Below are 22,261 nucleotides of genomic sequence, written 5' to 3'. Positions count from 1 at the left end.
GTCACTATGTGACTGTACTTTTCAATGTATTATATTTATATAGTCTGCCATTTAGCGTCAGGTTAGATATGAAGCTAATTATAAACTTGAGCATTAACTTACTTTGTGGGTAACAATAGTCATTTGGATGAATGTAAATGTAAAGTTGTTTGGTGGTCAGGGACGTTTGAGAAGCAGTACTTTCCTCTCTTTGCTTCATCATGTTCTGTCCAGTTTGTGACGTGAACCTTCAAACCGTCGGTAGAAATGTTAGGTTTCTAAGCAGTGAGGGTACATTTTATTCTGACATTTAGTAAAGTTAATAATCATGATGGATGTTATTTTCAGAATATATACTGTTAGTTAATCATGAGTATATCACTTCATGTATGGTGAAATCCATAACAATAGGCATATTGAATGCAATGACTGTAATACAGTATCAAAACTAGACAAAAGGAAAAACCCAAATTACTCTTCAAAATAAAATCCCTTAATATAAAGTGGCATATTTCACAAATTCCAACACGTGTCAGCCATCACACCCTCCTTGGGTGGAGTGCTATAATGATGCTATTTTCAACATAAATACAAATTCCCATGAAACTTCCCAGGAACTTTAAAAAAACATGGCATACTATATAAATATAAGACACTGAAAAGTACAGTCACATAGCGACATAATAAATAATGATTTTATAAAAAGGTTTCACTTACTTTTTCGTTTTTCTTCTTCTTTGACAAAAAAACCCTGCCTGTCCATCAGCAATATTAGTCCCCAGCAACCCAAACCAATTGTAGACCTCTTGCTTCCATTGTGTTTTTTTTATTTGCTTTGTGGTGTTCAGAGCCGGTTCAGACCTCCATGGGGCCCTAGGCAAAATTCTGCTAAGGGGCCCTCTTAACTGAACAGTCGCAGGTCGCTGAACGACCTGACACCCAGTGCTTCCACTCATCCCCCCTTTCAACATATTGCACTAGTGTCGCCACCTGTTAGTCTAATTCAAAATAAATACAGACCAAATCAGATCGAACTAAATGTGTAACAAATTACTCACCATTAAAAGTGCCCCTTTCTGGATGCAAAATCATCAATAATGTCATCATATGATATTTGCTTCCCCACATCATGGTTGATGCTCATGATGGTCAAACCACTCAGACATTCCTGGGACATGGAAGATCCATACTGTACTACTGGACCTGTGCTGCTGCTTGTACTTGCTGAGGCGGCTGCATATGATTGCTCTGTGCTGGTTGAAGGTGGCTCATCTGTGCCTGTCTTATCTGGTTCTGTCCCTCCACTGGCTGACTGACTGGACTCTGTGCTGCTTGTTAGGAACTTAAGCATAGCACCTGTAGAATATAGATCAGGTTACTATTAATTCAGTTCCATCAAATTGACTGCACTTGTTTTACCATATACTTAAAATGCAGGTGATTTAGATTATTATTTAGCCTATTTAGCACCATTGTCATAATATTTCACAAGTTTTATTTATTCACTAATATATCTGTATCTATATGTGCATGTGGGCTCTCCAAGTAAACAAAATTCAATCTGAGTAAATATTTATCCATGACTTTCCATTTTGTATTAGTGCAGTTGTAACTACACTCAGAGAGATTGATATAACACATTACAGAAGCCAGCAAGACGTCCGCTGTTCACCCAGGGCTCACCGCCCCGTTATGTAGGTCAGACACGGACTAGCCCCATCCCTCCCACTCTCCCACCCGGAGAGGAGAGTTACCTGACTGCTGTTCCCGCTGTTCATTTTCATGCACTTTCTTTTTTCTCTTTTCACTCCCCGAGGGATAACTCCGCTTCATCTTGCTGATGCCGTTGATGCACATGCATGCACTGGCAATCTGACGTGCGCGAGCAGCGCGACGGACGGTCACTTCGTCAGGTTTTTTTTTTTTTTCCCCCACGGGGCCTCTATGAGTTTGCGGGGCCCTACGCAACGTGCGTAGTATGCGTATTGGGTGAACCGGTACTGGTGGTGTTTATATTGTGATGACCTTTCTCAGCCACTGTGATCATTTGGCTGAACAGGTCTGTTGAAACGATGGCAGTCTGCCCATTGACCACTGATAGAGGAGATCTGTTGTTATGTTGAGTCATGGCTCACTATTTCAAACACTGTTCATTCTATTCAAGACATGACATTAACCCTCCTGTTGTCCTAGAGTCAAGGGAGGAAGGAAGGGAGGGAGGGAGGAAGGAAGAAGGAAGGAAAGGAGGGAGGAAAGGAAAGAAGGAAGGAAAGGAGGAAGGAAAGGAGGGAGGGAGGAAGGAAAGAAGGAAGCAGGAAGAAGGGAGGAAAGTAAAAGAAGGAAGGTAGGAAAGAAGGACAGAGGAAAGAAAGAGAGAAGGAGGGAGGGAGGAAAGAAGGAAAGGAGGAAGGAATAACAGAGGAAGGGAGAGAAGGAAGGAAGGAAGGGAGGAAAGGAAAGGAAAGAAGGGAGAAGGAAAGAAGGAGGGAAGAAAGGGGGATGGAGGAAGTACAGGCGGAAGGAAGGATGGGAGGAAAGAAGAATTAGATGGGGTCAATTTGACCCGGGAGGACAACACAAGGGTTAAATTACAGCAAGTGTTACACTGTGATTGGATTGCCAGCTCTTTCATCCTCCAAAATGGCTGGTACATCTCAGTGGCTTTCACTGGATCACGTTAGAGTTAACAATTAAAGCAAATAAATAATTTAATGTTACTGTTTTTTTTTATGAAAACAAAACAGAACTGCAAAGTTTCACCATAGTAGGATTTGTGAATTTGTAGGCCAGGCAGACCCGGGCTAGCTGCTGATGCTACTTCAGTAGACATCTCAGCAACACAATACATATGGATCTTTGACATAAACTCAAAAGTGTTATTTCTTCACATTATGTTGATAATTTTATTTAATATGGGAATGTTTTAAACTAGAATTCTGGCCAATTTTCTTTAACAAATTATATTTGAGGGACATTAGCCTCTACTGCTTAGACACAAACTTTATTAGTCTCTCTGTATTAATGTCATGCTCCTTATGTCTTCTCTATTCTTAGATGTGAGTGGTGAAGCTGACTACAATTCTACAGTGTGACAACAAAGCTCCAACTAACTCCATTGTATTTGTATTACAGGAAGAGAGAAACTCATGAGCCATTTCACTATGAAGGGAAGAACAGTTCTTCTCTTCAGCCTCATAGCGGCGTATCTCTGTGGCACTGTTGCTCAAACAACAGGTGGGTAATTAAATGGAAATTGTGATGTTTCCCTAAGAGAGATCCAGTTTATTGACCTGATTTACAACAATAATAAAAAATTGTTGGATTGTCTTTTTTGGTAAATGATGATTGTTTTTGTTTTTTTCATTTCAACATCACATTCACAATTACAGATTTGAAAGAATTTCAAAATGTAACTGCCCTGCAGACATCACGAATGGTGAAAGCTATCGATTAAAAAAAATGTTTAATTCGTACTCCACAGGGAACTTTGATTCTGTAATCTTACTCCCAGAATATGTATTCTCTGGGAATGCAATGTTGACTTTATTTGTCCTCTTTCCAGACTGTAAAAATGTCACCATGGCTGACATTGTCTTCCTGGTCGATGGCTCCAGCAGCATTCCCCCCCATGGCTTCGAGGACATCAAGCGTTTCCTGCGTACATTTATTGAGTCAGTAGACATCGGCCGCAACAAAGTTCGGGTTGGCTTGGCGCAGTACAGTGATGAACCTTTTCAGGAGTTCCAGCTGAAGGATCACATGGACAAGAGGTCCCTGCTGGCTGCACTGGAAGGATTATCTCAACGACAAGGAGGCACGAAAACAGGCAAGGCCATCACCTTCCTCCATAATGAGTACTTCACCAAAGAGGCCGGCAGCCGAGCCAGCGAACAGGTGCCTCAGATCGCTGTTGTCATCACAGATGGGAAGTCCAGTGATGATGTGACAAAGCCTGCTCAGAGCCTAAGAGAGAAGAAGGGAGTCATTGTGTTTGGCATCGGGGTGGGACAAGCAGACGAGGAAGAGCTTAAGTCTGTTGCCAGCCGGCCCCCACATCGCTTCCTCCTCACCATTGATAGTTTTGGGGCTCTGCAGCATGCAACAGAGGATCTTTTGAAAACTGTTTGTGTCTCCATGGTGGATAAGAGGCAAGGTAAGGCAAAGCATTGCAGCCCACAGTCACAAAACAGGCTTCAATGTAATTCTTTGCTGCAGTTGTGCACCGTCAGTCTTTCGCTTAATGTGGACTGTTTGTTATTGTTTATAACCAGGTCTCCACTATACGACTATAATACTATAGTTTTTTTTCTGTTTTGTTCTTTGTCTTTTTGCAGATTTGGTTGACAGGATTTCAGATATTTTCTTCTTGGTGGACAGTGGTATAAGTCAACAACAGTTCAACCTGTTCAGGACAGAACTTAACAAGTTGATCAATCAGCTTAACATTGGAGCATCCAACAACCGTATCGGGTTGGCCCAGTATGGTCAAAATATTAGGGTTGAATTCCTTCTCAACGCCCATCAAACCAAACAGGAGACCCAGGCTAGTGTCAAGCGTTTCCGTCTGCGCCCACCACAACCCAACGAACCACGAAACCTTGGCGGTGCTTTGGAGTACGCCAGAACTAACTTTTTCACTAGTGATGCAGGGGGCCGTGCTGAGCAAGGCTTCAGACAGTTCTTGGTCGTTGTGAGTGGACAAGCCTCAAGTGACAGTGTGTCTACAGAAGTTCATAGTATCAGAAAATCAGGGGTTACTATTGTTGGGATGAGCGCAGGTGCACCGATGGATTCAGTACGCTTGTTGAGTGATCAGGATGTGTTTGATTCTCCAAGAGTAACTCTTCTGAAGGACCTCTTCATAACTGAGAAAGAGGACAACATTACTGAAGGTGAGAAACCTTTTGTTATTATCTGTTTCACTTGATCAGCTACTATAGAACTAACTAAATAATATATCTGGGCTGCAACCAACAATGATTTCTTATTGATAAGTTGATAAAAGTCTATAAAACAGAAAATTGTCCAAAGATGCAACCTAAAATGACTTGATCGGTCTCAAAGCTTTAGATTGAGGGTTTTAGCATTTGTCGTAAATAACAAAATACTCAAAAATACAAAATTTACAATCAAAATCACAGTGATTCATTTTCTGTTGTTTGACTAATTGATTCATCCACTAATAGTTGCTGTTCTAAATAACATTAATATATTTCAAGTGGGTCGGGTCGTTTTTGTCTGAATTGTTGCCTTAGACTTTAAAAAATGTATTTTCTTGCACTTTATCAACAGTCTATCTGAAAATGCATATATGTGAAAAATGACACCACCAGAACTTTCCATCTTTTTCAACACAAAGGAGAGTGATTCTCATATTTACTTTTATGATATATTTCTTACTGACAGAACAGCATATCATCATACATTACAAAGTAAGGCAGATGTAATATGTACGTAGATATGGGCTGACGTGGTTATCACCATAGTGTTATTGTAGCCAAGCAGCCAAAATTGAAACAGAGAACTGCAGGATCATTCTCTGGCAGTTAGTGAATGCTGTTGAAAAAAGTGTTAAATATGAAAATTAAAAATCATCACCATTTAACAACTTTTATGCCGGTTTTTAACCTAGCCACTTTTACAAATGCAAATAAACACAATCATGCTCACTTGGTCAGCCTGTTACATATTTGTAGACCTATAAGCATTACTTAATGAATACTGTTATTTCACAGTATGTTTAATCTTTTTTTGAAGGTTCAAATAGTGGTGGCTCAAGTTAACTAATTACATTTTTTTCTTTCACAGAATGCAAAGTAGTCAATAAGGTGGACATTGTGTTCATTGTTGATGAGTCGGATAGCATTGGACAAGCCAATTTCGGGCTGGTACGCTATTTCCTACATTCGATTGTAAGCAGCCTGGATGTCAGTCAGACTACAGTCAGAGTCGGCATTGTTACATACAACGACAACCCTACAGCACAGGCCTACCTTGACACCTTCAATGACAAGAACGATACCCGACAGTTCATCAAGATCCTGCCTTACACTGGTGGTGGAACAAACACCGGAAAGGCCCTAGACTTCACCCGCAATGAAATCTTTAATGAGAAAAAAGGCAGCAGGAAGGATGTCCAGAAGGTGGCAGTGGTTATTACAGACGGTGAATCCCAGGACGATGTTAGCGAAGCTGCAGTCCGTCTTCGTCGGAAGGGCATCACAGTTTTCGCTATAGGAATCAAAGATGCTAGCATCAGCCAACTGGAACAGATAGCATCTTATCCGCCCAATAAGCATGTTTTTACTGTGGACAGTTTCACCCAACTGAAGCCCATGAAGACGATCCTTCAGAAAATCCTGTGCAATAACATCAACGAACAAGCCGTCATAGACAACAAAAGAACGTCAGATGCCAAAGACGGTTTGAGCCAATTTTTTTGATGATTGTCAAAATTTAAAGATTGTATCAGTATTGTAGATCTACCTCACAAATGGAAGCATTAGCATTTCATTAACATGTCCCAATGTCACTTAGACTTTGTGAAAAGAACTGACTCTTACATTTGTTTTTCCTCATTAGCTTGTGTACCAAAGGATGAAGCAGACTTCTTCTTCCTGATAGATGTATCAGGAAGCATTGACAGCACAGGCTTGACTGAAATGAAGAGGTTCATTATCGAATTTTTGCATACCTTCCGTGTTGGGCCACGACATGTCCGCATTGGGCTTATGAAATACTCAGATTCACCAATTTTGGAATTTGACCTCACAGCTTATGCAAATGCAAAGGATGTGGAAAAAGCTGTGATGGCCATTGAAAAAGTAGGACTTAATACATATACAGGGAAAGCACTGTCTGAAATGGAACCGTACTTCAAGCGTGCGAAATCCAGTCGCCCCAAAGTCCCAAAGTACCTGATTGTCATCACTGATGGAAAAGCCACTGATCAAGTCATGGAACCTGCAAAAACATTGAGGGATCACGATGTCAATATCTATGCCATCGGGGTGAAAGGTGCAGTCAAGGCTGAACTGGTTGAGATTGCCGGCGACAACAAGAGGACTTTCTCTGTCAATGATTTTGATTCCTTGAAGAACCTCCACAAACAACTCATCACTGACATCTGTATTCCTGATGGTAAGAAAATCACTGGACTTCAAAATCTAGCATGTAGAGAGATTATGTGAAACTGGAACTCCCTGGTTCTGTTCTAGAAATAAAACTCATTCAAAATCACAAAATATCCACCCTGGGAATGGAACCTTACTCAAGTATGTTGTGTTGTGTACTTCATATATTCAGCCATGGACTAAATAACAATCAAATTTAGCACCATAAACCCACGCACCCTTGTGGGTTAAATTCCACAGCTTAACGGACGCACCAAATCTATGGGCAAGTTAAGCATAGGATTTAATTAATGAGACCATTTCTCTCTTGAAGCAACACAGAGAGACTGATATACACTTTTCTAACTAGCAGACTAGACTATTGTGACACTCTCCTTCATGGTCTACCAAAGAATACGATAAATCAGCTACAATAAATTCAAAGTTAGTTTTTTCTATAGTTGTGTTATTCAATTTTCATTTTTGGTTTTAGTTATTATGGTGTGCATTAGTGTCTGAAACTATATTTAAAATCATGTTTTGTCAATTACTTGTAAAACACTTTTAATTGCATTTAATTGATTGAAAGGTGCCATATAAATAAAGTTTAATTGATTTATTAGTTAGTATTCTGTCAGCTGGGGGTGAAGGTGGTGGCCTAACCTCCAGCCAATTAGAGTAGATGGTCATTAATAATGAAGATTTTATGTAGACGGCCTGCTGGAGGACAAAGGAATCTGGGCTGCAAGAAAAGATGACTTGATGAATAAAATGTCAGAAGTATGTTTTAAAATAGACCCAGTAATCATAAAAAATGTCAAAAAAGGCCATAATACCAGATATATAAGCAAACACCTCCAAATATAGGAATACCATACTAACATTTATCTTTTCTGTGTCCACAGTTTGCAAAAACGTATCAGGTGATGTGATTTTCTTAGTTGACGGCTCCGAGAGCATCTCTGAGGAGGATTTTCAGAAAATTAAAGATTTCGTGAAATCTATCATCAGCAAGACTACCATCAGTAAAGATGGGGTGCATGTGGGGATCATGCAGTACAGCACCGAATACAAACTAGAGTTCTCCCTCAACAAACACTACAACATAGATGAAATGTTCAGAGACATCGATATCATGCAGCAGATAAGTCAAGGCACAAGCACTGGCAAAGCCATCAGTGCTGTGTCGGAGTATTTTAATAGAAATAATGGAGGGCGTCCTGAGCTGCAGCAGAAGCTGGTGGTGTTAACAGACGGCAAGTCCAAAGACGACGTCAGTGTCCCTGCTGCTGCTCTGAGGGAGAAGGGAGTAACCATCTATGCCATAGGAGTGGCCGACGCCAATGCTGTTGAGCTGGAGATTATCAGCGGGTCAAAACAAAGGGTTTATTTTGATAAGGACTTTGATGCTCTGAAGTCGTGGGAGAGTCAGGTGGTTGTGGAACTGTGCAAGGCAGGTGAGAGTCCAGGAATGTCCCTAAACAGCACTTTTGGGTAATAATAGTAGTACATCTTAATTCAGTGTTTTTATTTTATTTGTAAGGAACCATGTACAGGGTTTAACATAAATATTACCATTTGATGTACTGTACCAGAGTTAGCTCATTTGCATCTGCAGTCCATTCAGCATGTCACAGTTTAAGTTACACACAGTAGGACATCACATACACCCAGTGTACATGTCATGATTATGATTATTTATGTACATGAGAGGATCATGAGATCAAGTGGAGAGTCAGTGGTTACAAAGCTGACTTCTTAATTAGATTTTTAAAGTGGTGACAGAGCTGCAGCTGTTCAATAGGGATGGGCGATACCAAACTTTTTCAATTCTCTACAATACTTTCTGTTACAATGTTAACGATATCGATACTGTATTACTCTTAAATGGATATTCAAATCATATGACATATGCTGGCCATTAATAATGAATTTATTAAAATTAGGCCTAATATCTAATAACTGCTATCCATACCTGGATCTAGTTTTAATCTACAGATGAAAAGAAGCACCGCACCACGCTCATTTCCTTTCTAATATTCTCAGTCTCTCTCTTATATGTTTTTTTGATGTGGAAGTGCAAGCTCAACATGCCAGTTTATGTCAGTGCAGTTTGGATGCAAACATTACACAAAAGTACTGAAAATGTTAGGAAGTGATGCAACCAGTTTTTTATACAAGATATTAATATTGATTTAAAAAAAAAAAAAGTGAGTGAGTAGCTTGTGTGTATCGAAGTATTGACCCACCCCTGGGCGCTTTCACTGAGAATGCTTACTGGCCGAATGCATTGTGACAAAATGGTACAATCCAATCTCTGAGTTGTATTTATTTTAACCTTAATTTACATGCAAATAAAACGATTCAATACTGGATTCAATAAATGCTACTGAACCCCATCCCTATTTCAATTTGCTGTTTTTTTCTGTGTCATGAGAGGATGATGAAAACTAATTAGCTCTTAATTTTGCCTGCTAATCCTGCTTCACTCTTTGTCCTTTTTTTTTCTTCCACCAGACTGTAAGAAGACAAGAAATGCAGATGTTATTTTCCTGGTGGACGGCTCGGCAAACAAAAATTTAAATATGTTCAAAAGCATTCACAGGTTTATGGAGACAATAGTGGACCTTACTGAAGTTGGCAAGGACTGGGCTCGTTTTGGGGTCATTCTCTACGCCGATAATGCTGAGTCTGTTTTTACTCTTGACAAGTATAACAACAAACGGGACGTGATTGAAGCAATACATGCCATAAAGCCACTCAGAGGAAACACCAACACTGCCAAGGCGATGGAATACTCATTAGAATATTTTAATGATGCACACGGTGGCCGGCCTACAAAAAATATACATCAGATTCTCATGGTGATCACAGACAGGGATGCCTCTGATCATTATCACCTGGAGAGGGCATCTAAAGCACTCAAAGAAAATAGAGTCATTGTCTTCAGTATCGGAGTGGAACCTGCAAATAGAGATCAGCTGAAAATCATGGCTGATGGTGACGAATCCAGAGTTTTCTACGCAAATAATTATGATGCCCTGGAAATTCTCCGCAAGACTGTGTCCCCTGTCTGGTGCACATTTACTCCGGAAGGTAAGACTTCTAATGTCACAACTGTGGTGCTGATACATACAAGAGTTAAATGTTAAGTTTGGGTCAAAAGGCGTACCACATCTTTGTATCAAAATTAATTCAGTCACAAGTTAAATTCCTTATACTTGGTGGTTTCTGACCATGCTGACAATTTAGATTTGAATTGCTTTTTGTGTGAATTGCCAACTTGTTGAGCACGACTTGTTATGTGTCATTGGAATCTCATATTAACCCTCCTGTTGTCCTCGAGTCAAGGAAGGGAGGAAGAAGGAAGGAAGGGAGGGAGGGAGGGAGGAAGGAAGGAAGGGAGGGAGGAAGGAAGGACGGAGGGAAGGAAAAAGGGGAGGATGGAAGCAAGGAAGGGAGAAAGGAAGAAGGGAGGAAGAAGGAAGGAAAGGAGGAAGAAGGAAGGTAAGGATGGAGGAAGGAAGGAGGGAAGGAAAAAGGAGAGGAAGGAAGGAAGGAAGGAAGGAAGGGAGAAAGAAGGAAGGGAGGAAGAAGGAAAGAAAGGGGGAAGAAGGAAAGAAAGGAGGGAGGAAGGAAGGAGGGAAGGAAGGAAGGGAGGAAAGAAGGAAGGAGGGAGAAAGGGAGGAAGTAAGGAAAGAAGGACAGAGGAAAGAAGGAAGGTAGGGTGGAGGAAAGAAAGAGAGAAGGAGGGAGGGAGGAAGGAAGGAAGGAAGGAAAGGAAGGAAGGAGGGAAGGAAAGGAAAGAAGGAACAGTCAAAAAAGACAGGGTCAATTTGACCCGGGAGGACGATACAAAGGTTAATAATTTTAGCAATCCTTGTACTCTCACCTTCTTTGTGGAGGTCAGCAGTATACATGTTTGTCCTCACAGCACATCATATGGGACGCAAGTTTTAACAAACTGGATAATGTCCACAGTACATTTCAATACAAAATGCTATACTGAACAGGAATGAATGAAAGATGCTGTTTTTAAACTTTGATGTAAAAGTGAAGTAATTGAACCCACAAGCTTACATATATCCATGTATCTCAGTCCTATATCAAAGCAAAACTATTAGTTCTAAGTGAATTATAGACATATCAGGCACAAATTGAATGAAGTGCAGTTATCCAGGGTGTGGATTACTAAACAATCAAATACATTCAATAAATTGATGGAATTATTGGTGATTCGGTGGTACAAATGACTAAATTAAGCAAACAATTTATCAAAATTCCCCCCATATACAAGTCCCTGTTTGCATGATGGTACTTTATAAAAATATGAAAGCAGTTATATCATATTTATTTTTGGTTGTTCAGTACATAAGACATTTAAGAAACAACACATTTTTCACAATAACTGGTAGAACACACCATATGTCAATAGCAGAATATGGCGAGAGTCTCAAGACATTAGAGTATAGCTTAAATCTTACTTTAAAATGAGAATTGTGTAGTGCACTTGGTGATTATATACGGAATTATAATGTGATCAAATCATTTCCTTTGTTCTGGCAGTTTGCGAGACAGACAAGGCTGACTTGGTCTTCCTACTTGATTCTTCCAGCAGCATCACTCTTGACGATCACGCCATCATGTTGAACTTCACGTCAGAACTGGTGAGCAGATTCAAAGTAGGTCAAGACTTTGTTCGTGTTGGAGCTGCACAGTTCAGTGACCTTCAATACCATGAGTTTTACCTCAAGGATTACTACAACAAGGAGGATGTGATTGCACACATTCACAAAATGGTTTACCATGGTCGAAACACTTACATTGGAAGAGCTTTGAAATACATTAAGGATTACTTCACAGTGGCACAGGGCAGCCGTAAATCTGGTGTCCCCAAGAGTCTGGTGTTGATCTCAGATGGCGATGATAATGATAATGAGTTTGACATCCTGGAGGACGAAGCCAACGATCTCAGGGCAATGGGGGTTAGGATTTTTGCAATAGGTGTTGGAGATGTCCACCTCCTGCAGCTCTTGCAGATTGCTGGAAAGCCTAGTAGGGTGTTCAACGTACGGACATTTAAGGGCTTGGCAGAGATCAAGAATGAGGTGCTCGACAGAGTCTGTGAACCTGACCTTATCCCAATAACACCTGGTGAGTTGATCAGTGCTATTTTGTCTTACTTTTGTACTTAATATTTGAATTTTACATATCTGGAAAAGATAAAACCATATTTCCCTTTTATACAGAGTGTAGCATCGATATTGCCATTGGATTCGATATTTCAAAAAGAACCGGGCTTCCTGGGGAGATGCTGGTCAGCGGCCATCACAATCTCCGGAAAAACCTGCCGCAGATCATGCACTACATTTCTTCTGTGTCTAGCCTGTGCTGCCTCAATGGAACCAAAATCAATACCAGCATTGCCTTCCAAGTAGTTGACAGCAATGGACGATCCCTCTACGACACAAATTTTGAGGAGTATAGCAAGGATGTGTTACAGAAAGTCATGACCCTGCCGATGACTCAACCTACTTACTTCAACACTGCCCTGCTGAATTCCTTCCAAAACAAGTTTGCCACGTCCAGAGCTGGTGTGAAGGTAAGAGTGAAGCAACTTTCATCCCAGTAAAGGGAAATGTTTTCATTTATTTATCATGACATTAAAGTGTAGAACGCTTTCTCATTCTGTGACCTTAGTGAACGGCTTCAATCGGCCTTCAACTCTTGAAAAAGTAGTTTCAGAAAATCTGACACCACATGAAAAAAAACAATTTCATATTTTTCATTATCTTTACAGTCAATAAATGGCTTATTATGGCTTCTTTGTGAACAAACCAGATGAAGAGACTACAGCTATGTCACCAGCTCTGTGAGGTTAAATTTAGGCACAATAACACTTCAACCTTAATGCTAAAAGTGCAATGTTTACCATGTTCATAATGAAGCATATTCACATGTTAACATTTGCTAATAAGTAATTAACACGTTGTACTGCGGAAGCCAAAACTAAAGGTATTCCCAATGGGTTTTTGGGTATTTATTCATAAACAAAATGCTGAATAAAGTGAAATTTTGACCAGATGATGGCGCCGGATGTCAGAGCATCACCAACATTATTATAATTCAGCCTGAGGGCGATATGAATTCGTCCACCAAATTTCGTTCCAATCTATCAATCAACACCACCAATCGTCAGAGGATCACCAAAGTCAGAAGTATTCATCCTCTGGAGAAAATGAATGTCTCTACAAGGTTTCATTTAATCCATTATTTGTCAAAATATTTCAGCTTTGACTAAAATGATGACCCACAGAAAGACTGACATTGCAGTCCCTAGAGGCGAGGTGAGGTGATGCTCACCAAGATCACTCTCATTAAATCAACCTAACATGTAAACCTTGCCCTTCAGGTGCTGGTGATCTTCTCCGATGGACTCGATGAAGACTTGAACAATCTGCTGCGTGTGAGAGAGCAGTTGAGAAATTCAGGTAAATACTTGGAGGCTCTAGTCTGTCCTCTCCTTCTTTTTCCCTGTAGGTCTTTCCTTCATTCAACTCTTCTACCCCTAACCCCTCACCAATGTCTCTTGATCCTGTGAATCAGTTTGGGATATTCCTAAAAACAACTGTTGTAGAAGAACAGTTGAATGGAGCCATTTGCCATAATATTTAATATTACAACAGTTTGTAGATAAATGACATATGAATTCCTCTGAGGCAGCAAACCTACAATCTGTTGTGTTTATTGTCTGCAGAAGTCAACGCTCTACTGACTGTGGCTCTGGAGGGAGCCCAAAATCCTGCCGAGCTGCAGAGGTTGGAGTTTGGCCGAGGTTTCCACTATGAGGAGCGTCTCAGCATTACCATGCGGGATGTCGGTAGTGCCATCCTCAAACAGATTGTGAGTCTTTCATGTTAGATGTTCTCAGTCGTACACATGAAAGGTGACAGAAGATATTGATTGAAGAGAGGGTTTTAGGAAGAAGTTTAAACTTCTGCCTCCTTTTACACCACTGTACATGTGGCCGATCATGAGATGGTGTCAGATTGTTGGATTATCAGATTGTAGAACTTAACCTTCAACTCTGTGGACAGTTCAGTTAACTGAAGAAAAAGACAGAAGCAGCTGTAAACCTTTACACTCCATTAACATCAGCAGGAACAAAAGTCTGACAGAAAGATGAAAGATGTCACTTGTAGGATCAATGAACTCCGTATTGACTTATTCAGCTCCGATTGAACATTATAAAATGACGTGATCACAAGAATGTGTTTAAATAGTTTAGTTTGTGTTGGAAATCTAGTGTATCATATTTGTAAAGGAAAACACTTGTGTACAGAGAGAGCTCCTCCCAATCAAAAGAGAGTGTTACTATGTGGTTTGATTTTTGAAATAAGGCCATTAGAAAGAAATCAGAAAACAAGTTTCATTGTATATTAAATCTTTTCTCTTCTGCTGTTCTATGTTTCTGCAGGATTCAGTGTCAGACAGGGAGTGCTGCAATGTCACTTGCAAATGCGTGGGAAATGATGGCCCCCGTGGCCCTTGGGGGCCCCCAGGGCCAAAGGTGATTGTCATACACATGCCTTAAAACTTTAAACATGATTTCAAGAACATTTTGTAAAAATGTGTCAAAATCAATAAGAAGTCCAGTCTGGACTGAGAGCAAGTGGTTTCATGAAGAAGCATTAGTCATTGTCTGCAACTGTTAATAATTTAGTTATGTAAAGGATTTCATTATCTGCTACTGGTCAACCGACTTCCTTCATAACCAATGATTTGTGTAAATGCAGATCTTGTGATGTCACAAACTATTGTGTTTGAGTTTATGTTTGGCTTCAGTTAATGTTTCTGCTTTAATGAACAGGGTGGGCCTGGACGGAAGGGTCAGCCTGGCTTCGTGGGAGACGAGGGAACCTCTGTAAGTGTTTCTTCATTCAATATTTACTCATTTTAATATGGGATGAAATAATGGAGGAGTGGTCAAAAAATGGGACGATTTATGTTGGCTGTGTTGAACGTTAAAATAAAATGGAAGTGAAATTCAGTTTAAAACAATTTGCTCTTTATGATTGGAATCAATTAAAAATAATAATAATCTGCCTTATTTGGCATCACTTTCTATCAAACTTGTTTGACATCTGTTAACGTTTTTAAGATGTATTGAGTAATGTCCAAATGGGACTAAAAGAAGTATAGAAGTATGAAGTCTGAAGTTTTTATGGTGATGAAAGAGGATTTTGTAGATACACAATTTATCCTCCTGAAGTCCTGAAGGCTTTTCATGAGTATAAATTACTAAAATGTTTATTTGAGATTCACAGTATGACACTGCTTGACCTGCTCATATCTTCTGGTCTCTCATGTAGTCGGCAGTCACGGTTTGATTTTTCTGGTTGTTGCAGGGAGCCAGAGGACCTCCTGGACCAGCTGGACCTCCGGGCATCCAGGGCTGTCCTGGAGTCAGAGGACAGAAGGTACTGTTTGGAGGAACACAGTGCTGAAGATGGGTTGGGCGTTTTTTAACATCAGTTTTTATTCTTAAAAATAAGATTTTTTCCCCAACATTATACTTATTGAAAGTTTTTCAAAATAAGTAAGCTTACATTGAATCCATACACACCATATCAACATATACGAACTGAACCAACATTACAAAGAACAATTATAGATATGAAGGACAATCAGGTAGCACAAATTTAGCTATCACGTTTCATTTACTCTCTACATCCTCTGTTAAATATAAACTACAGTAAAAGATCTCCATATTTTTTCAAACAAACCTTGCCTCCCTTTTTGTATATATGTTATTTTTTCAAGAGGCAAGGTGAAGAGCATTTGCCTGCCCCAAAAAGTCATACTTGGACTACAAGTTTTTCTCCAAAACATTGCAATTGATCTCTTCGCATGCAGAAGACAAATATTTATAAATGTTTGTCCTCTCTTAAGGAACTTGTGATCTCTTGGATATAATCCTAAAATAAAGAAACCAGGCTCCATAGGAATCTCTTTGATGTAATCTTCTGTGTTACTTTACTTTGCTACATTGCCAAACACAATGGAAACACTGACCTTTTATTTCAGAACATTTTACACATAAATCTGGAATAGTACTATCTAAAAATAAGATTTAAAGTAAGAATAAAAGTTTTGTCATGACGTCAAATTCTTCACCATCTTGGTCCACAGCGCTACCAAGGAAGAGGACGCAGTGAAGTTCAGACAAAAAAAGGTTATAATGTAGATGCTGCTAAGACTGGGCAATATATTATATTGATATTGTGATGAGACTAGATATCATCTTAGATTTAGGATATCGTAATATCGCCATATGTCATCAGAGTGTCTTTTCCTGCTTTTAAATGTTGCATTACTGTAAAAACGTGTCATTTTCTGAACTTACCAGACTGTTCTAGCTGTTCTGTTATTAACCTTTTACCCACTTTGTCATTATATCGACCATGATTGTTTATCAAACATTTCATTGTGTAAATATTGTGTGAAAGCAACGACAGTCATCTCTACATTATTGTTGTAAGATCGATATCGAGGTATTTGGTCAAATATATCGTGATACTTGATTTGTCCATATTGCCCAGCTCTAGATGCTGCACTGTGTTCATTGATAATCTCCACAGGATGTCAGGAGAATATGTTGTATCTGACGATGTGTTCATAGAGCGTGTCAAGATGTACAATACAGAACACATTTGTTGTCCCAGATATATTCGAGGGTGCCAGTTGCCAAAGAGATGACAGATAAAGTAAGGTAACAGTCAGTTGTGGCAGTTAGTTGATTAGTTATGGGAATTATATCTCTATTTTCCTTCCACTGTTAACCCTTTAACACCTGCCAATCTTTTACAAATTGTTAGAAGTTTTTAAGTGTGAAGGTAAATAATTATACTAAAATCAGTTCAAAGAATTTAAAAGGTTTATTGACATTAAAATCTCATCTGCTAATCTACTAAATGAGTTAGCTTTAACAGGGTTTGAAGGCTTCTGAAGTCATTTGGTGAGTCATATCTCACCAAATACACTGTTACTGTGTTGTTCCAGTCTATGGTTGTTGGACGTCTTTTGCCTTTGTGAAGTTACAAAGCATGTCTGTCCAAAAATATGACATTTAATTTTATACAATACTAACAGTCCTTTGAGAGCAGGCTGAAATGTTTATAATAATGATAATATATGCTGATCCTGTTGTGCTTTGTCTGTCCAGTGTTGCTCATGTGTTTATATGCTGTTCTTTGTGTACAGGGATCCCGAAGCACCAGAGGCGAGAGGGTGAGTGACTCAGGCCTGCTGTAATTCATTAATTTACTGAAGTGCAAAATTGACTGAAGAATATTTGGAGAAATATTTGAATGTAGACAAACACTTTAGTTCAGATGTAGTCTCATAAACAGGAGGAAGCAGTGAGATGTCACAGATGATTTTCTTCCATCACTGCAGGGCGAGAAAGGGGATGATGGCCTGGATGGCCTCCATGGAGAATGGGTGAGTGAATATTTTTTTTATTATCTTGGACAGGCTCTGACTTGAATATTGCTAACATTTTGACTCAAATATTGCCATATTGGTGCACAGAGATACATGACATCAGCTTTTTCTGACTCAATCCCACCTACTTCAAACCAGTGAAAAGAGCTTAGACAAAACGAAAAGAGACGAAACAAAAACTGCAGAAAATGTCGTGACTCTTGGTCAGTAAAAGTGTTGATTGAGAAGGTTTGTTTACAGAGGTTTTATCTGTGCTGTGTTTCTCCTCTGGAGAGTTAAACCAAACAATAAAGTCTGATGGTCGGATGATGTAAGAAGGTTTTCAGGTTCTCAGTTCTCAGTTGTTTCTGGTTCTGTATTTGCAGGGAGTGCCGGGACTGAATGGAAGTCGAGGAGAGCGAGGAGATCTAGGAAATCCAGTAAAAAAAACTCAAAACTTTTCTCGTGACATTTCCCTGCATGGTGATCCTTGTTGGTCTTTGGGTTTTGTCTCTTTATATTTATTTATTTTCAGATCACTACATTAAAAATCAACAAACATAAAATGAAGGTCGGAGGTGTTGGTTGATTGACAGGTTGAACTTTCATCCTTAGGGTATCCCAGGTATCCCAGGAGAGGGTGGGCTGAAAGGAGAGCGAGGACTGAGAGGAGATCCGGTAAGGACCAACATTATCTCTCTTTTTCTGCTTTTCTCTCAATTTCTCACTATTAACTTCTTATTTGTAAAAAGGAAGAAAAAAAACTAACATCCGCAAACAATCCCTCACTGGCTTGACACACTCAATCACTTAAGCTGGGGACATTCATGATGACTTGTGGGCCAATTATGAAACTGATTTGAGCTGATCAGACAGGAGTTTAACCTAACCCTAATCCTGTTGACATTTAAAAATGTCATTATGATTCAACACCATCACATTCAATTGCTGCCAGTCGTTGCACTTAATGAACATGACAGCTTGTAGCTCATAAAATACATTACATTCAAAACAACAGCACACACAACAGGATCATACTGTGGCAAATTATAAAGCAATGATAATGAGAAGTGCTCACCACAGCTGCATCGTGCCAAAGTTATGGTCTATGAACCTAACTAATAGCAATAAGGTTATTATTTGGTTAGTGTAGTGTTTGGTTAGTGTAAAATGAAACCCTAATTTGCTACAAACAACAACCTTGTCCTAGATTGTCAGCCTGACAGTTTTCATCCTGTTTATGTACTTTGACAACACGGTAATAAACATGGAGTCTAAGATGGTGCTCTCATCGGCCCCAAAGTGAAAACTTCATGGTACTTTGGTTAGTGTGGACTTTGTGCCAGTGTATCTGCCTTATCAACCTTACGCCTCCACGGTGCTTTAGAAGCAAACAAACTGGCCTCATATCATTTATATCTCTGCATTAGGATGTTACACAATCTCTGACCTTTTTCTTTTCTTTGTTTTAGCCTTTTCAGTGCAGACTGCTCTGCATATTAAACGTGCATGTATTTGACAGATTCATGACAAACCAACAGATGTTTTAATAATAGTAGAGCAGCTATAAATACTACTTGAGCATTTTATCAGATTTCACCAGTCAAACTTGAACAAGCCAAGTCTACATATTTGGATGTTGCTGAAAAAGGTGGAGGGTGACAGTCTGCACTCTTGGCTCAGTGATTATGGTTAAAATCAGACGACTTTAACCCATCTGTTGGGTTGTGGTCTAAAACTCATTTGTTTATATTTTCAGGTGGATATTGTCCCACAGCCATAAACTCTAAATATTTTTAAAAATGGTTAAGTTAGAAGGTCCTCATCCCCGAATAAGGAACAACAACCCTAACCCAACAACATAGCAGTGATTTGTCATCAGTATAAAATCTGCTTTTGAGACCAATTCCCAAAAATTGTTGGTGTATTCATTTGGAAAGGAGGTGTGTTTGGGGGCAGGAGAAGAGAGAATTGGACAAAAAACACATTTACATGCTTCTCGTTGTGGCTGATAAGCCCAAAGACACATTGACAGCCTGAAGGATGCAGAGACAGACAGACAGAGAAATAGTCTGAACAGCATGTCTTTTGATAGCTTTCATATTTTCTCAAGGGGTCACACACAGAGTTCCTCCATTTCAACACACCCATAAACTAAAAGCCACGTCCTGCAGCTCTCATCCAAATCCTTTTTTTGCTAAGACCAACAGACTTCTATCCACATTTGTTTCTGGCAGCGTCACAGACACACGACCTGCTCAGCTCATTCTGAGCCTTTGCCGTCGTCTCTACAGTTGCATCATGTCCTTGTTTATAATATGTCATTGTTAAGTAGCTTGAAGAGCATCCCTGCTTTCAAGCCACAGCTGGAGCACATCTGAATCTCCACCTAAAGAAACTATGTAGAGTTTATATTTTCAAAGTTAAGATTCTGATTTCTGTTTTTTTCCGTAAGGGACAACCGGGCGTAGATAACACCCAACCAGGACCCAAAGGAGAACCCGGGAACCCAGGTTTACTGGTAAGAAACATCACATAGCACTGCTGATAGAAACATCCAATCAGAGATCCTGTACTTAGGTTCACTTTGCTAGTGAAGGTCACAGGATATGCTATACAGTCAACCCTTGTTTATCGCGGAGGTTAGGTTCCAAAAAGAACCCGAGATAGGCGAAATCAGCTTTATTTTTTACAATTATTATACAATACTGTACTATAGAATGAAACCAACGATCAAAACCTGTTTTCAGGCCCAAGCATTTGTTTAAGAAATAAAAATACGTTTTCTTACAAATAAATATGACAGTTTTTAGAAATACTGTAAAATAATCATTTTAATATTCAATACGAGGTTGGACACATTGTGACTGACGCGTATTTCACAGTTCTTCTGACCTATTCTACTGAAGGCTGGGGTGCAGGTGTCTTTTTCCACTGAAGGCTGGGGTGCAGGTGTCTTTTTCCGAGAGAAGAACATAGTTATGGGTAGTTGTTAGCACTCTTTTTCTTCTGAGCAAGAAGACTCTTATGAACAGACATGCCACCCTCGTCGACATTGTGGGTTTTGTCATGGAGAAAATTGCAAACGTAAATTTGGCAAGCTGTACAGAAACGAGGCACGGAGACTGTTGACATTGGTCTACAGTCCCTTAGCCAATCAGGATGCAGAACACAATGCACTGTAAAAAAAAAAAAAGGATAAAAAACTGCACTAAAAAAATCCGCGAAGCCGCGAAAGGTGAACCGCGTTATAGTGAGGGTTCACTGTAAATGTTTGGGAATAGTTCAGTAAATATTCTGGGTTTAAAATATTCTAAAATAATAAACTGAAAAAAGATGGATGGTCATAATAAAATGACAAAGTTCTGCGTCTCACTGTTCAGGTGTTTTGAGGTTATTATGTCATGGGAACTTAAAAAAAACGTAAACAAATACATTTTATGCATACAGCTCTGCCAAGACCTTCAAAGAAACCTTACACATTGCAACAACAGAACAGCTGCTTTGTGTTTTTGTGTTCGTTACACAACAGAAAAATACATATGCTGAAGTATTTAATCTGTCATTAGTGAATTCATTCACTCTGCTGAACTGTGATGTTTCCTAATCTGCAGGGAAAACATGGACCGGACGGGCGAAAGGGTGATGATGGAGACATTGGAAACCAGGTGAGACTTTTTTCTCATTATTCACTGCATGTGCAAATTAAAGCTTGATGCCACAGTGTTGACCTCACAGTAAACTGACAGACTGTCTGAACCAGAACACAAAGATACTCAGTTCATTACTGAGACATTTTGAAATGATTTGGACCATTAATGGACTGTCAAAGTAGCTCTCTGTCCATCGTCTACTAGAGAGCTGAAACTGATGATTATTTTCATTTTTGATTAATTTCTTGATTATTTTCTTGTTTAATCAATTAGTCTATAATACCAAAACATTATGAAAAATTCTGATCACAATGTCTTGTTTATTTCACAACCCAAAGATATTCAAGTTACGACAGAAACTGGAATATTTTTACAAGGAAACTTTGCTATTTCTCAACCTGGAAACTAATTTCTCATCTTTTTGTATCTTTTTTACCTTTTGCTTGATCTGGCCTCTTTTTTATTGTGTGTAACCAAGTATTCACAGTTGTTGGCAAATAATGCTGTTTTTCTGCTACTCAGGGTCCAGATGGAAGAAGAGGTGGGTCTGGAAGGAAGGTAGGAACTAATTATTTTTTTATTTAGTGTAACAAATTATTTTTGTATAGAAAGATTTTTCAAGTTTAAATAAAGGCAATTATAATATATCTATTAAATACTTTCTGCAGGGTGGACCTGGACAGCCGGCAGAGACAGGACTCCCGGGTATCCAAGGTGCTCCTGGTCTTCAGGTGAGCAATCATACAACAGCAACCATCCTGCTGAAGTTCTCTCTGTAGAGTTTGCAGTGCAGTGGACTGAACATACATTCTGGTAAAGAAGAGAAGTAGAGCGAATAGTTTTTTACAAATCCCAGTATTATCGAACCAATACCAAAAATCCACTCCACTCCCCTCCTCGGTGAACACAGAACAAAGCCAAAACAAATGGATATATATGCAGATTTATTAGCAGAACTATTTTATAGTGACATCAAGGATACAAATTGAGGTTCAAATTGAATTGATTGTTGGTTTGAGGGCATTTAGTTCC

At 39.4% G+C, this 22,261-nt stretch overlaps 1 protein-coding gene across 1 annotated transcript in view; it reads left to right on the top strand.

The window, feature by feature from the left end:
• The window catches only part of LOC128366936 (collagen alpha-6(VI) chain-like), a 54,487-nt gene that overhangs the window by 15,495 nt on the left and 16,731 nt on the right, over window positions 1-22,261 (top strand). Inside the window, exons 6-26 of the mRNA XM_053327698.1 lie at window positions 3,542-4,132; window positions 4,314-4,871; window positions 5,788-6,402; window positions 6,562-7,119; window positions 7,997-8,554; window positions 9,609-10,187; window positions 11,658-12,245; window positions 12,341-12,693; window positions 13,504-13,582; window positions 13,849-13,994; window positions 14,569-14,661; window positions 14,962-15,015; window positions 15,500-15,571; window positions 17,355-17,381; window positions 17,550-17,594; window positions 17,963-18,016; window positions 18,192-18,254; window positions 20,032-20,097; window positions 21,191-21,244; window positions 21,752-21,787; window positions 21,898-21,960. Of these exons, the coding sequence (XP_053183673.1) occupies window positions 3,542-4,132; window positions 4,314-4,871; window positions 5,788-6,402; window positions 6,562-7,119; window positions 7,997-8,554; window positions 9,609-10,187; window positions 11,658-12,245; window positions 12,341-12,693; window positions 13,504-13,582; window positions 13,849-13,994; window positions 14,569-14,661; window positions 14,962-15,015; window positions 15,500-15,571; window positions 17,355-17,381; window positions 17,550-17,594; window positions 17,963-18,016; window positions 18,192-18,254; window positions 20,032-20,097; window positions 21,191-21,244; window positions 21,752-21,787; window positions 21,898-21,960 (5,252 nt within the window). The remainder of the gene's footprint in view (window positions 1-3,541; window positions 4,133-4,313; window positions 4,872-5,787; window positions 6,403-6,561; window positions 7,120-7,996; window positions 8,555-9,608; window positions 10,188-11,657; window positions 12,246-12,340; window positions 12,694-13,503; window positions 13,583-13,848; window positions 13,995-14,568; window positions 14,662-14,961; window positions 15,016-15,499; window positions 15,572-17,354; window positions 17,382-17,549; window positions 17,595-17,962; window positions 18,017-18,191; window positions 18,255-20,031; window positions 20,098-21,190; window positions 21,245-21,751; window positions 21,788-21,897; window positions 21,961-22,261) is intronic.

The sequence above is a fragment of the Scomber japonicus genome, chromosome 10, assembly GCF_027409825.1.
Source record: "Scomber japonicus isolate fScoJap1 chromosome 10, fScoJap1.pri, whole genome shotgun sequence".
Lineage (NCBI taxonomy): Eukaryota > Metazoa > Chordata > Actinopteri > Scombriformes > Scombridae > Scomber > Scomber japonicus.
This window is presented reverse-complemented; position numbering and strand designations above follow the sequence as displayed.